This window comes from Anneissia japonica, unplaced genomic scaffold (assembly GCF_011630105.1).
Source record: "Anneissia japonica isolate Jap-2015-1 unplaced genomic scaffold, ASM1163010v1 scaffold199_len4679917_cov187, whole genome shotgun sequence".
NCBI lineage: Eukaryota > Metazoa > Echinodermata > Crinoidea > Comatulida > Comatulidae > Anneissia > Anneissia japonica.
The window spans coordinates 1,105,291-1,121,469 of NW_022686322.1; the positions used below are offsets into that span (position 1 = coordinate 1,105,291).

General features: G+C 37.4%; 1 protein-coding gene across 2 annotated transcripts; it reads left to right on the forward strand.

Annotated features, from left to right (window-relative positions):
• The first annotated feature begins 7,453 nt into the window (after positions 1-7,453).
• Positions 7,454-14,455, forward strand: LOC117115122 (E3 ubiquitin-protein ligase HACE1-like). 2 transcript variants are annotated; one of them, XM_033258821.1, is made up of 7 exons: positions 7,454-7,820; positions 10,150-10,254; positions 10,425-10,539; positions 11,391-11,489; positions 11,913-12,014; positions 12,142-12,222; positions 12,493-14,455. In XM_033258821.1, the coding sequence occupies exons 1-7, from the start codon at positions 7,756-7,758 to the stop codon at positions 13,513-13,515; spliced, it is 1,590 nt and encodes a 529-aa protein (XP_033114712.1). In that variant the 5' UTR covers positions 7,454-7,755; the 3' UTR covers positions 13,516-14,455. The 2 variants fall into 2 exon arrangements, with proteins under 2 accessions (XP_033114712.1, XP_033114706.1); XM_033258815.1 differs by having other exon boundaries at positions 10,441-10,539.
• Positions 14,456-16,179: the final 1,724 nt, after the last annotated feature.

Sequence of the window (16,179 nt, forward strand, 5' to 3'; positions counted from 1 at the left end):
CCTTGTTTTGCTTAGCTTTCTGTTGAAGTTCTTGCTTTGCGTTGTACTGCTTTTTTAAACAACTCTTATAGAGACAAGTTTGTTCTTGGCCATGCATTCGAGCTATTCGCTATAAGACAACGTAGAATAATTAAATAATTATTAATTTAATGTTTTCATGTGTCATGTGGGTTACTGATAAATTAGTGTTGTTCTTTTTGAGTTTTAAGAAATGACTACAAAATTTACCTTGTAAACGTGTGCTCTGTTACTTAGATACCGAATTGCTTCTACAATTAAAGAGGAATTGATATTTAATAGGCCTAAATATAATTTCATCAATAATTACAGCATTACATTATAAATGATAACTTTAACCGTCGACATTATGGTAATAAATTGTAGAAATAATGAATCCTAACAAAATGGTGTGTGTTCCATTTATAACTGATCTTAATCATGGTTCCTTACTCTAGTCTATTTCATTTCCAAAGGTAGTTAATTTGAAACTAACTAATGTAAATGAAATTCAGGGTTTTTTCTGCTCTTTCATAGACCTTTGTCTACATCGATATTCATTAAATATTTTTATTTTTTGTAAATTCTAATTCTTTGTATACGGTACTCTTTAAAATGACTCAGTATTGTATACCTCTTCTTAGCTGGCGCGTACTTGTCAGGTACACTTTACCGAAAATCTACAAAATAAGCAAAAACAATTAGTTATAAACATGTTAGTTGGACGGCGAAACTCGATTAATAGTATCTTCTGGGCCTGTTTTATTTATTTTCTTAAATCACCTCAACTTTATAATTATACATTACTGCGGTGTTTTCTTTCTTCAATTTTTTTTAATTAGGCCTAAATGCTATAGTTTGGGGCTTCCATTGTATAGATACTTTGTTCCTTCTTGGGTTTACCCTCCTGGGCCGGATGCAGGGGTGTAGACGGTGCGATCGCACCCCCTAGATTGTATGAAGAAAAATAATTGTTGTATTGTTGATATGAATTACCGGTAAGATTTTTAAGGTGCGAGAGTGCAATTTCCGGGCACCTAGTGGTCCATATTTTCAAAATATTCGCACCTCAGCCGGCCCTAGCCATGGTGGGGCTGAGGTGTGATGTGGGCTCTCCCGCATCCCCTTCCACCAAATCTTGCATCCGCCCCAGCCCTCCTCTACTTCGTTAAAATGTTTGAAAAAGTATATAATGGACCCTTCCAGAGTGTCCAACCAACTTAAAAAGTTACTAATCAGAACAGACACGTTTACGTTGTTGTTTTGTGCGCGCGATGAGGTTTAGCGGAACTGTCCATTCATGTTACAAATTTGACTTACCACATCTGAATTATCAATTAGCATCTCAATAATTCCGTTCCATCGATTGATCAACGACTTTGCTTCCAAATCCGGCATATCACTAAAAAAAAAAAGAGACATGCGCACAGGAATAAGATGACGTATTCTACACGTAACAAAATTAAATGGAGTAGTTCTTCCGTCAATGCAACTTTAACACAATTTATTCAATTCACGTAAGAAAATGAAATAGATTAGTTCTTCCGTCAATGCTACTTTAAAACAATTTATCCAAATTGATGCACTGTGGATTTGTATTGTTATTATTATATACTTATGCCTACATTTCTTCGATGAAACACGGTCCGAAAGCAATCCCAAGATCCTTAGCGGCCATTCCTTTAACACGCTGTTTTTGGTGGAGTGTTAGTCTGAGGGCAAAGGAGGATGAATATTTAATGACAATAATAAAAAAATTTTATGCAAAAATACAAATTACCATAGGCCTACTTATTGGGGTTTTTTTCAAAGCCATGTTTCATCCACCTGCGCACTAACAGTATCTTTATCGACAAGGACAACCAGTCGAACAGAAGTTGAAAAAATAAGACAACGTTTCTGGTATCGGTACTTACTTTTTCAGATGCATAATTAATAACTTTAAGATGCTGAAGTTTTCGTACGGCATACGGTAGATTGCTGCTTTCAAAACTGTTAACAGCTGATCGCTCAAGGCGCTGTCTTGGCCATTAATGTGCCAGTGAAGTTTAATGATGTTGTGAAGTTCTGCAGCAGCATCAGTTGGTATAATTTGCGCCTGTATGCAAATGAGACATTCAATTTAAAAAATATAATTCTGTACTTTACATAATAGGATAATTTTCTTAACATTATTTTGACGGACGTTTAAATATCATCATAGTCTTTGTATACAAGATGTTTTGATATAGATGTTTAGTAACTGTTAATTCAGGCGCTATGATGCAGATTTTATGAATGCGCATTCTCACTAATATTAATCCAATCAGCATCTGTATTCACCTGTTTCAGCAAACGCTTGATTGCGCTGGAGATGGTCTCGGGATAGTGAAAACTCAATTTGACCTCCGAGTTGTTTTTTAACAGTGCCTTGTATAGTTTCTCGACACGTTTAGCTTTGCCGTTGACACGATAAAGATTGTAGTGGTCGAGATAGCTGCGCTCTATCTCACCGATTAATTTCAGGAGGAGCATATAATACTCAGAAACATCCTATCAAAAGATTAGTAAACATGAGCAATCAACAATTAGTAGTAACAATAGCAGTAGCAGCAGAAGTAGTAGAAATATGAGTAGTAGTAGTAGTAGTAGTAGCAGCAGCAGCAGCAACAACAACAGTAGCAGCAGCTTGCAGTAGTCAGTAGTAGTAGTGGTGGTGGTGATGGTGGTGGTGGTGGTGGTGGTGGTGGTGTAGTAGTATTAGTAGTAGTAGCAGCAGCAGTAGCAGTAGTGATAGTATCAGCAGCAGCAGCAGCAGTAGTAGTAGTAGTAGTAGCGGCGGTAGTGGGAGTAGTGGTGGTGGTAGTGGTAGTAGTGGTGGTGGTGGTGGTGGTGGTGGTAGTGGTAGTGGTGGTAATGGTGGTAGTAGTAGTGGTAGTATTTGTTTATTCAGTATTGTAATACAATAGAAGTAGACTATATCAGGTACTACCAAGCCGAAAGATAGAAAACTAAGCGTTTGTTATTAAATATAATGTTTAGATATTAGACAGCGTCTGAAATTAAATTAACATTTAGATACATTTTTATTTTGCTTTCGTTGCTACTAACATCTTTCTAACAAAAATAAAAATACATCAAATACAAGAATGTTTCATTGAAATACCTGAGTTTTTGGTTCTTGAGGGCGACTAAAACAACCTATTAAATAAATACACACAATAAAGATCCAACGTTAATTAATAGACGTTAACAAATAAAAACTGTTCAGTCTCCCACTTCCTAAGCTTGGTTTGAGGTTCAATGGGTTATAACTACCCCAGCGTATTTCTTGGCTCAAAGCGCGGACTCGGGCGCTAATGCTTATCACTCTTGCGCAGACAATCATTCGCTTTGTGCTGTAACTGCAATGAATTTTGTAAATAATAGTACAATCTGTCTCTTATACACATCTAGATGTGTATAAGAGACAGTAGCGGAACTGTCCATTCATGTTACAAATTTGACTTACCACATCTGAATTATCAATTAGCATCTCAATAATTCCGTTCCATCGATTGATCAACGACTTTGCTTCCAAATCCGGCATTTACACGCAACCCGGGTAACCACACGCAACCAAGGAAACCATAATGGTTACCAGGGTTGCAACCAATTCGAATACGCAATGGTTGCTGTGCATGCATGGAAACAGGCAAGCAATTACTGCAAACACAAACTAGCTTCCTTCTAGACAAGATTATTTCAAGTTAAATAACGTGCGCTTTTCTTATTCCAGTCCATCGCGTTATATAGCGTTAATATTGTTTTCATTTAATATATTGTTTTTATTTTATTTTTTTATATTTATCCGATAATTAGCCAATGATAAAGAGAACCATTTTCATCTCAATTTTTAGTAGAAACTCACCTTATAGAATCCCTATATTAAAGACCAGCACTAAATGTGGTCTTTATTTAGAGGGAAATTAAGAAATGAAACATTAAATTGTTTAGAATGGATGTACAGTTACTGCATGCAGTTATTTATTCGTAATAAGAAAAATCTTTGATAACCAACATTCCATTGAAATATTACTAACATCGCCACTAACATTATCGCTACTCATATCAATATCAATATACACAAAACACACACAAATCATCATCTTACAGTATGTTTCGCATGGCTAATATTGGTATGTTTAAGCCCTATAAAAACAATTATTATAGAAAAAAAACCCGTCACTATTTATTTTATAGTGGTCTTTAATTCGAAAGAAATTGTCACTTGGGTCCACCAAAACCATTGTTTTTGGTCTCTAAATAGACGAAGTCTTTAATCGGTGGGAACAGCTAATGTTAAAAGATAGGAATGCGAACGGGGCCACAGGAAAGTCTTTAATGCTTTAATTGAAGGGTCTTAAATATAGGGAGACCTGTATTAATTATCAATCGACATGGAATTTTATTGGCTTTCGATCTACATAAAAATGAGTTTAATTGGACAAAGTTTCTAACTGGCACGCCCCTTTTATGTGAAATTGACTAATGAGGAAGGAGCTTTGAAAGGCTATTCTTTCGAAGACAGCTCCTTCTTTGACTTCGGGGTCTTTCAGTCAGATGTGCGTGTCAGGTAATTTGTGACATTTTGCCTTTTTTAAACATATTTTGCATATTTAAGTTATATTAATGGTACGCTGACATAGTTGTTGTGCTTCTCATCGATGTATTAACTCAAATCGGTGTACTATATTAATGAATTCATAATTAAAGTATAATTTAGGCAATTATCAATTGTCTGTCGGCGCAATTAACTTAAAGTATTATTATTATTATTATTATTATTATTATTAACATAGGCTAGGACTAGTGGTCATTTTTTATTAATTAATTCATAATTAAAATATAATTTAGGCAATTATCAATTGTCTGTCGGCGCAATTAACTTAAAGTATTATTATTATTATTATTATTATTATTATTATTATTATTATTATTATTATTATTATTAACATAGACTAGGACTAGTGGTCATTTTTTCCGGGCGCCTGTTGAGTTCCCTAGGTTAGCTGCCAACTAGGGAACAAATAGTTTATAGAAGTTAGAGAAGTAAATGCGAAGGTCGTATACGATCGACATTCTTTAAAAATTCTTCAAAATTCGGGGTAGCCATATCATAAAGTAAATAGTAAGTTACAATAGGCCCATGCCTTACATCCATTATACTAGAATATACGGTTGATATTGGCAGTTGTCATGTACAACCCATATGGAGAATGTTCCAAAACTGTTAATAGGGAGCTTCAGATTTTTGCGACGACGCAACGGTAGAACGGAATCACTCATGCGTGACCGTTCTACCTGGCGTCCTACCTTCTCTGCATACGTAGATTTGGCCAATTGCGTTCCAGAATTACTGGACGAGGTGACCTTAACGTTCTCGCATGTGCAGATGACTTTTAGTTACGTCATTACGTTCTACGTCGTACCGTCGTCGTGCAATGGAAAGCTCCCTATTGAAAACTCATTGCCTTACGTTAAAAAGGTCGCCGCGCATAAGCCATTCACGCACAGCGAATAAATTATATTGTTGTTCAGACAAGCCAACACATATAAGTGAGTAAGTAAAGCGCATAATCGCGGCGTCAATCCCATTCTTTCACGGACAATTATTTGAAATTTTGTAAATAGGAGTAATTTTTTCTAAATTAGAAGTACATTACATGTTTTCCTACCTGTGGCCCAACTCCGAAAATTGAAAATCATATTATTCGATCTGCGAAAAAACGCCATTGAAAGTGAACTTTTGAAAAAATTTTGATAAGAGAATTCCCCGTTGACTGGTTGCCTTTTTGGAAATGAAACTGGTTTGTGTTTGACGTCGTTGTTAAGGTGTACCCATGCGCAACAATGAACCACTGCGTATTAAAACTTAAAGAGCAATACACGTATTTGTGCGCATTTGTTCGCGTACACGCAACCCAGGTAACATCATGGCAACATTGAGGGTTACCTGGGTTGCGTGTACGCGATGAAAATGCGCGCACGTTCGCGTACACGACGCATCAAGGTAACCATATTTACGATGGTTACCTGGGTTGCGTGTACGCAAAAAATGTGCACAACTGCGCGTTATCGTTTTTGTTTAGGGGGCCTGATCATGTGGTCTAGTCCTACTCAGGATATTATCATCTAAAAACAGGTGGAAAGAGGCTATAGAGTGATCCTTTAGTGTTACACAAGTCTAAATAACCGTATTTCGGATCTCTTGCACAACAGGATGACACAATATCTTTGAAAAGTTCAAAAAAGAGCTGATAGAAAATTTGCAAAAGCGCTATAGGCGTCATATTTGGCGGATACCGACGCTATATAAATGACCATTTATAATTATCTGCCCTAATTTTGCGATTAAAGATATTTTGTATCTCGATAATAACTATTATCTGTATAGCAACCCGCAAAACTGAATATAATGTATAATATCAGAGAGAAGTTAAACACTTAAAGCGCCCTAACGATAACCTAGAACCATTAGATGGTTTTGATTTGTAACTCTCCATCAAGTCCTAAATGGCTATCATTCGCATATTGTATAACCTAATCAAAATACGCAGTAGACCTTATATGAACAAGTTTACCGATTTTCTTTCATCAAAAACGTGAAATTATCCCCTAATATGGGTTTTTGCCATGTTTTCATACAACGACATACATTCTTTATAATTTTATTTTTATTGACATAAGAATTGGAGTTACAGTTAAATTAGAACTAATTTATAGCAATAATTTTAATGCAAATACAATTCGTTTATAATATAAAATCACAGAAATGTAATTAAAATAACAATTGTTTGTTATAGCCTTTTAGAAATGTTATGGTGTGGATTAGAATCCTATATGAAAGTACATGAAAAACAAAGTTATAGGAAATCGCTTTGGTTAAGGGTAAAAAGTAGTTTATGTGAGGGAAGAGAATTTCGGTTTGACGTTAAGTTTATTCCTCAAAAGGTGCCAAAATATAAATAATAAATGAATGATTTTTTCTTATTTTGGGACTGCTGTATTTGTATATGTGATACAATGAAAAAACAATTAGTGTCTCCCGGATAGGGGTTAAATAGGCCTATGTATTGATTGACCATTTGCCCTTAATACGGGTGTCCCCTTAACACGGGTGTCCGTAGTGTTAAAAGATATATTTCCCCTCGTTTCACGGAAAAGTGAACCCTAATTCCGGGGGTGTCCCCTGGATAGGGGTGTCCCAAAGGAGGGGTTCTACTGTATAGAGGTACGCTACGCACCACTCTGTGCCCGATAATGTATATCAGTTGTCATAAGCAAATAAGTAAGTCCTATGTCTAAATGTCAACGTTCCTGCAGAATTGTTCTAAGTAAATATTGCACGTCATCAGATAATACCCATTAGGTCAACAGGTCGTTTACGATTATTTGTATCGAAGCTTGTAAACAGATTTCATTAAATCATGTTATAGTACAAATCAAAAGACAGGCAAATGCTGTAGAGTAGAGAGTCAAGTACACTTAAAGGAAGTCCATTACAGCGGTATCCATTAAGGTCCAAACGATTAGTTTAGATTCGCGTTAATATCTTTGTCTTGCATGCATTTGCTTTAACAAATCACCTCGTCAGAAAGCTATTCTATATTAGAAAACGCTGATTATAACATCTCGATTGGTCTTTGTATGCGTTGTTGTCGTGTTCGAGGGCAAAAGGGATGGAAAGTGAACTAGACGACGTATATAATATACCTGAACTACTCTTGGCGGCGAAAAATGCAGACGTCGGCCGGTTCAAACAACTTCTCAATAACGGCGCCGATGTGTTGCTCAAAGATAAAGTAGGTTATTTTTTTTAAATATTTTATTAATTTTGGTTTTTATATTTGAAAAAGGTACCGTAGTCTTTTAGTGAGTTAATAATAATATAGGTATAATAATAATGATAATATCTCAGTATCACGTTGAGATTATAGCCATTATTAATATACAGTAGACTTATTATTATTATTATTCCTGTTATTGTATTATAGATTATAACAATTATATTGTTATTATTGTCAATAGATTTTAGAATAATTATGTTATTATTATTATTATTATTATTATTTATTATTGTCTACTTCATTCATGTATTTTGGCAATACAGTAAAAACAGCAATTAATATCGCAGGCATTACTGACTCAACGCAAACAACGTGTTTAGTTGCTAGTACTACAGTAATTATATCTGAAGAGTTTATATAGACCTACTCTCATAAAAACCAGGGCCTGGGTGTTACCGGTGTATCACGGGATGATACCAGCACGATTAAAGACACTTTATTGAGTGGGTCCAATATTCACCAGTAAATTGAAAATAGGGCATTATACGGCTAATCAGCGTAATGTGCTCGAGCATTAAGTAGGCCTATACATACTAGACGTGTGGCCTTTATTTATTATATACATACTATTTTAAAAGTTACAATACAGTAAATTGTTCAGGTTTCCTATGAACTCCCAAACAACCACTAGTCCTAATACCTGAAGGCCTACAACTACACTGTAACGCTGAACTCAGGACAGTCATAAAAGTATTGATATACACCCATTATGGTTATTATTAATTGACTTGGGCCCTATTTATGAATCTTAATTATGGAAGTATACCAATTGTGTCTCACCATCTTTTGATGGCCCCCCGTCGGGGAGAAAAAGCTCAATTCGTCGGGGAGGAAAAAAAATTATATGTATTTTCTACATATTAGTAGACTCTAAAATCGATTAAATAAGCCTTTGAAACCCCTAAATTGTCAAAATTTTCGGGGGCTTCGCCCCCGTGACCACTTTCGAAACTTTTTAATCGAAGCTCGACCACGCCCACTTTGTTTTCGTCGGGGAAATCTGACCCCTCGTCGGGGCATCGGCCCCCCTCCCGTCGGGGACCTCGGCCACCCCGTCGGGCAAATCCTGGCGCCACCCCTGGGTAGAACATACGCCTACCACAATGCCATTTAAATAGTGTTATTATATAACTGATCTCAAATTAAAATAATTTCCATTTATCGTGCCGCCAAACCACCTATCGTTCTCTAGAAGCAAGAGAGCGATCGAAACCCCTTACATACAAGATTATCAGATCAATAGGCCACACCATGTGCCAATTAAATAGTGAAGTTTTATTTTTGTGAATGGGCTTATTATGCAAGCAAAAAAAAAATCTTTCCAAAATTTGGTTCTTGTACTATTAGACTTCGGAATATACACTAATCTGCATTCATTACAACGCTCAATCCTTGAACCTTCAATGGACGTTGGTCTCATTAAGCCCTCTGTTTCTATCGGAACCGTGCTCTTCACCAGAAGCACCCCGGTTTATAGTTTGTTCTTTGATCTGCCGCGTTTGATAATAAAGCAGGTATGCAAACATGTAAATCATATTTATGAGTCGACGTGTTTGGCAATGATACAAATAGCGTAACAAGTATTACGTCACGCTTTATTATTAGTAACAGAAAAAGCAATTTTAAAGTTAAACGCACAAGCGTGGTGTCGACGTGATTGGAAGAAGACAAAGGCTTACATAACTTTGTGTTAATCTTCCCTAAATTATGATTCCTAATACAACGTATGTAGCATGTAAGCACAGATAGAAGATTAATGAAAGAATGTGGATAAAAAACAACGAAGCTAAACAGCAAAAGTTCCTTCACTCCCATTTGGGGCTTTTTTTTACACTCCACAATTCCTCTTCTTTAACGCTCAAAATGTAATTTATAATTATAGAATTACCACAAGACGGTGTAGGCGTAGAGTTTATATTTTTTATTGTTCCGTGATTGAATAAAAAATATACTCATTTCAGAGAATCATTCTTCTTCAAATAGGCCTACTTATGAGGGTGTAGTCGAGAACTAGTACTGTTCAAATACGCCTGCATAGCAGTGTGAAATATCAGTTGCTTTAATCAGATTTTAACTCCAGCAGCAAAGCCTCAATGGCCCAGTTGGTTAAGGCGTCTGCATACCGCAGAAGGTCTCGGGTTTGCCAGTTTGGGCGACTTTTTTTATCACTCGCCGATTCCTTCTTTAATGTTAAGAATATGTATATAGGCCTAACCGTGGAACAGTTAATTTATTTCTTATGTGTACCATGATTGATATATATTTTAAAACTCGTGTGTTATAGAACGAGCGCACGGTACTACATTGGGCGGCACACAGTGGCAATGTTCCCATTATGTTGGCGGGTGTTTCAAAAGGTCTCCTTTGGCACATCAACGCCAAGAGTAAGGTAGGCATTTTTTATTGTTATTTTTAATTTACTAACAAGTGCTATAATGAAAATATTGTAAGTTGTAGATACAATAATACTTACAGTTAATATATGATATACATAATATGATATGAATAACTATAGGCCTAATAATAATGATAACGATAAGTATATTGACAATGGTAAAGACACTTTCATCTGCAGCGTGGACTAACTCCTCTTCATGAAGCCTGTTTAGCTGGTCATCGTAAATGTGTATACTTATTACTGTCACTTGGTGCTGACATCAAAATACAAACAATGGTATGTGTTTTAAGTTACAGTGAAGCTTAGTTTCCTTACAATCGATACACGATATCGCCGACACCTTTCGGTGAAGCTCGGTTTCCATGGAATCGCTCACTCTATCGGCGAAAAGTTGTCGAAAAGGTTGAACCTCGTTCAACTTTTACAGTTTCGTTGCAGAATCAGGGTCCATTGCTAGCTGCCCTTATGTAATCGGGAAGGCACGCCGATCGCGATTCGTTTTCAACGCAATCGGCAAAAGTCGAACCAGGTTCAACCTTCCCAACCACTGTTGGCGATTGTCGCAGATAGGGTGTGACCGATTCTTTGGACCTATCAGCTAAGCCTCTTCCCTTGAGCATTGTTGCTTAGGACCCACACATATAAATGTAAACGCGTGTGTTTTGGGACATACGCGTATCCCCGGCTATTGAATAACAAGTTCCTATTATTTGATATGTTACGTTTGATTAGCACTCCGAAAAGGTCCATTTAGACGAGTTAGCAACGCTACTAGACATAGGCTAGCATTACTTTGACAACGCGTCTGAAAGACCTAATTTCAATGTGGCACACATCTCGATACGAACAATGCTATGTACGCATCTCAGCCACTAACAGGATGAGAAGCTCGGGATCATATAAAGATGAAAGGAGGCTGAACAAATTTATTTCGAACCTAAATCTAGAGTGCAATATAAACCAGAAGACACATTGTGCGTAAAATGCATGTCAGCCTATTTTTCACCAAATACGTTATGTTTGGAGACAATGATAACCTTATATGAGGAATGCATCAGCAAGTGTTCCGTGGTGCCAAGCGTGATTATACCTCTGTAACGTGATTTTTTCAATTCACAATCATACAGGAAGGATATACATCACTAATGTGCGCCGCTGGGAATGGAAACGAAGATACAACGAGCATTCTTGTCGGTGCCGGTTGTGATGGAAATGAAGTTATAAAGGTAATCACATTTTTTAGTAGCGGAACGCCCCTACCTACTCATGACATAGTAGCAAAACTGCAATAATCTGATTATATAGTACCCGAACAGTTTACCTAAACCCAGTTTGCTGAATTCCAGATTGCCGAAACCTATTTTGCCGAATGTCATTTTACCGACCCAAAATTATGAAAACCCGGTTTGTCGAAACCAACGTGTCGAATTTTCATATTCGTCAAACTTGGTTTCGGCAAAGTAGACTCGGCAATCTGGGGTTCGGCAAACTGGCCTAGATCCGATTAAATGTGCATACTGCACGGTAGTAGTGGGCCTTACACCCTGAGAATGTACAATTGTTGTCTCAGGTACACCGTGAACCGTAGCTCACATCATAATAATTTTGGTATAATGGATTTGATAGATAGAAATGTTGTATTTCCTTAGCCGATTGGAGTCAATGCTCTACATATAGCTTCATGGACAGGGCACGAAGATGTCATAAAAGTATTATTAAAACTTGGATGTGATCCCGAGGTCAAAAGTCAGGTAAACAAATTTCTTATCGTTATGCTTTCAGATTTCACTGCGCAAACTTGTGGCGAACCTCTTTTCACTTGTTTCCCCCAAGTAATATAATAATACAGTCCTAATGTAATGGTGTTAATGATTTCAGATGGGTAAAACGGCCATGGAATACGCAATTGAACAGCGCCACACGTCTTGTATGGAAGTTTTAAGGAATCACATAAAAAAGGTAGGTTAAAAAAGTTGATTGATACACGAATGTAACATACATACATGTCTCATACGATTGCAATATAATTTAAGATCAATTATAATACCGAAACTATATAGGCCTAGTATTCAAGTTACTATTCAGCAGAATATTGATAGGTCACGTCACGTTTGAGCAATCCAGTCCAGTAGGCCTACGGTTATATTTCATTTATATGTAATTGTTATGGATTAAATGAAATCAGATGAATTATAATGTATATAAGATTATTCATTTCCATCTATTCAGACAGAAGAAAAGAGCAAAACAGATACCAAGTTGTTCGACTCAAAAATGCACCGTATGAAAAAGAAAGTGATTCAGTACTATGAAGAGAAACTTCAAGAAGAGATCACATACTTTGAGCAACAGCTACAAGCGCAGCATTGCAAGGATTTAGGTGTCATTATGAAGATGACAACGGAACTTGAACGCGTTTATACTCTGCTAAACGCGAGCACAAATAAAACCGAAAAAGAATACAAGCCACTTCTTGACGTTGGGAAAATGCCGACCTCAGTCGCGCAGCGAGCACTATCGAGGACGTCTATGATAACACGAAGTTCTTCAATGGACATGCAGGCAGCATCGAGGAACGGGTATTATTCTAGTGACTACGACGACGATGAGGAAAATGATCCTCTAAATGACGACGAAATATCACCTGAACCTAGTCCGACATCACGCTCCGCAACGCCAACATCACGTAATAGACGTAATAAAGATACAAGTATAACTCAACTGGTTGAAGAAGCTGCGCAGCGTAAAGACAGTGTGAACATCCTACGCAAACAAAACTCGTCGGATTCTGATTACAACTCGCTACCCGTGTCCCCGCGAGATAATGTCACCAAGAAAGGGTTGGCTATTCCGACAAGGATCGCTTCACCGACCCCGCCACGCCGGCAACGACACGCGTCCACTCCAGCCCCGCCGAGAACATCGCCGCGTTCACCACTGACTCCCCACCCACCTGGACCTCTGTCCCCCATTAACCGCCAACCTTCACCAAGATCCCCAAAACCGAGAACTCGTAGAAAAAGTAGTGGATTATTTATCAGAAGACAGTCTCTGTTGGAAGAGTCTGCAGACGAAGAAGAGAAAAGTAGGAGGAAGAGCGTCGCAGTGCGCATGACAGCATCAGCACAACCGAGAGATAAAGAGCCTCAAAAGAAAAAAGGAAATTTTCTGCTTAATCTACCTCTTCCAAACTTTTTTAACTCAGAACGTAATGAAATGAATGACGGGTCTATAACCACGAAGAAGGAATGATGAATCAGATGTGAGAAATGATGATACTTACCATCGACTAGGCAAAGTAACGAGAGTACTGCTTGGAACAATCATGTTTAACTAAGGTGGTTTAGCTAAGTCGGCAGACTAACAAAACAGAAATGTGCCGATTTAATTCTCGCAGCAGACCATATTTTATTTGCTTCGCCTTATTTACTGTATAAAATGAGAAAATAAGCGGGCGGCGCATATAATTTATAGATTTCAATGCGGCAGTTAGCCTATTCTCGAGAGTATTATGCTTAATTTCCATAAAATCGCTACACGCAATCGCAGGCAGATTTCGCTGGTTAGTCAGTCAAAAATAGGGAATTCCTCGCAACTGCGTCGGGGCCAGCTTCGCATTGCAACTCTACTGCAGTGAAACACTGGAGCCGCCGATAGTGTAGAAAGCAGACTTTGAAATTATTGGAGTTTTAAAACGTTAGAATTAGTTTTTTCGGTCCATCTGACTTGTTTAACGTTTAATAGTTTTGTCAATTTTGTTAGAAATAGTTTTATGATAATACGAACATCAAATCAAAGTTGCAATAGTACTCCGGATTAAGTACGATGACATTTATTTTAAAAAGTATATCTCTAATAAATGCCAGCTCTCATTTGAGAGGCACCAAGAAAAAAAATCACTTTTGCGGCGCTTATTCGAGATAGGCGATCAGTGGTGGATCCCGGAAATTTGCCAACATGGGGTCCGACAGGGGTTCTCAAACAAGGGGCCGACTAGAGAGCCTTGGCCAGGGTCCCGGAATAAAAATTATGGGTTCATGGGGAGATATTTTTTTAAGGCTTAGTGTAGCACAAATTGTGCTTTTAGACCATAATGCTAGGAATTAGCAATCAAAATTAACGTTATACCATAAAACCTCGAATAGAAGCTCAATGAGCTTAATCTCGAGAAGCCAATCTCGAATGGAAGCCCCCCCCCCCACACCCTATTTTTTTTAACATCAAATCAAAGTTGCAATAGTACTCCGGATTAAGTACGATGACATTTATTTTAAAAAGTATATCTCTAATAAATGCCAGCTCTCATTTGAGAGGCACCAAGAAAAAAAATCACTTTTGCGGCGCTTATTCGAGATAGGCGATCAGTGGTGGATCCCGGAAATTTGCCAACATGGGGTCCGACAGGGGTTCTCAAACAAGGGGCCGACTAGAGAGCCTTGGCCAGGGTCCCGGAATAAAAATTATGGGTTCATGGGGAGATATTTTTTTAAGGCTTAGTGTAGCACAAATTGTGCTTTTAGACCATAATGCTAGGAATTAGCAATCAAAATTAACGTTATACCATAAAACCTCGAATAGAAGCTCAATGAGCTTAATCTCGAGAAGCCAATCTCGAATGGAAGCCCCCCCCCCCACACCCTCTTTTTTGCAAAAGTAGCCTCGAAAAGAATCCTATCTCGAAAAGAAGACCATGTGCTTCGTTAGTACAGTACCGTACATACACTGTACATAAATTTTAAGGAAGCAAAATGAATTTTAAAACACACTTGGTTTATACAGTAGTTTAGATGATTTAATGCCGGTTAATACACTCCATGATACAGATGGATGTTTCAGTGGCCTTATTTATTTTTTTATAGTAGTAATTTCCAAAATTTACAGCATTTATTTCGAAAAAAAGCCCCCGTCTTTACTTTGCAAAAGTAGCCTCGAAAAGAAGCCCATCTCGACCTTGACGTGGCGTCGGACGACGGGGTGGGGGTGGGGCTATGCCTGTCCGATGAGGAAAATGCCCTCCCTGACGCCACCTCCCGCTGGCAATACCACTGGTGGCGATTCTTAGTTCAATTAGGTAATGTAATTTTCTTTCCTTTGTAAACACAGTAAGTTGGAGTTTGGAGAAAACTGAACAAAAAACTGTGTTAATTTATTTCCTAATTTTCTACTAGATTACATGAGATCCCTCTCGGTGCATGAAGGCATACCTGAAATTCGTTAGTTCAATCTATATAGTTGCTCATTTTAAAAATTCCTCTAATTATGTAGGCCTACTGCTTTCTAGATTAGAAAAAAATTATCTAGTTCCAAGTGCAAAATGTTATGCGTTAAAGTTTGCCTGCTCATGCGTTGAGCGTAATTTTGTGTAACCTTTTCCTACTACAGTTATTGTATTTATAATATAATGATTAAATTTTAGACATCAATTTCTCATTCAATATTAGCTGTATTAATCCATTGGATTTCGGTTTAGAAGCCTTTTTCGACGATATTGATGAAAGTAAACATTTATATTACAGGATCATTTACAATATGAAGCCAGGCCCAAATACCAGATGTTTTCGTCAGGACCTGTCCAGACTAAAAAATTCAATTTGACAAAAAGTTGTGACATGCCTTAATATGGTCACGATGACATCACATCATGACTATATGGACATACGTTTTATGTAAAAGAAAATCTGATAATCTGGACAGCACTTAACTTAATGTTTGATCAGATTTTGAGAATTTGTTTCTGGTTTGATAAGTGTATGGTTGTAACACACATGGAGAATATAGATTACAATATAGATATCTGGTACTGAGTTGAGGATGGGCACAATCGGCATTTGTTTAAATTGTGCAATTTCACTGGCTATTAGGGAAGTTCGCAAGCTATGTCATCATTTTTTTTTGTCAATCCATCTCATAGAGTAG

Coding starts and splice junctions, on each gene's coding strand:
- LOC117115122 (XM_033258815.1), top strand. CDS start 7,698: ATGGAAAGTGAACTAGACGACGTATATAATATACCTGAACTACTCTTG. Junction 10,255..10,440: donor ACATCAACGCCAAGAGTAAG/GTAGGCATTTTT, acceptor TTTCATCTGCAG/CGTGGACTAACTCCTCTTCA. Junction 12,015..12,141: donor ATCCCGAGGTCAAAAGTCAG/GTAAACAAATTT, acceptor TAATGATTTCAG/ATGGGTAAAACGGCCATGGA.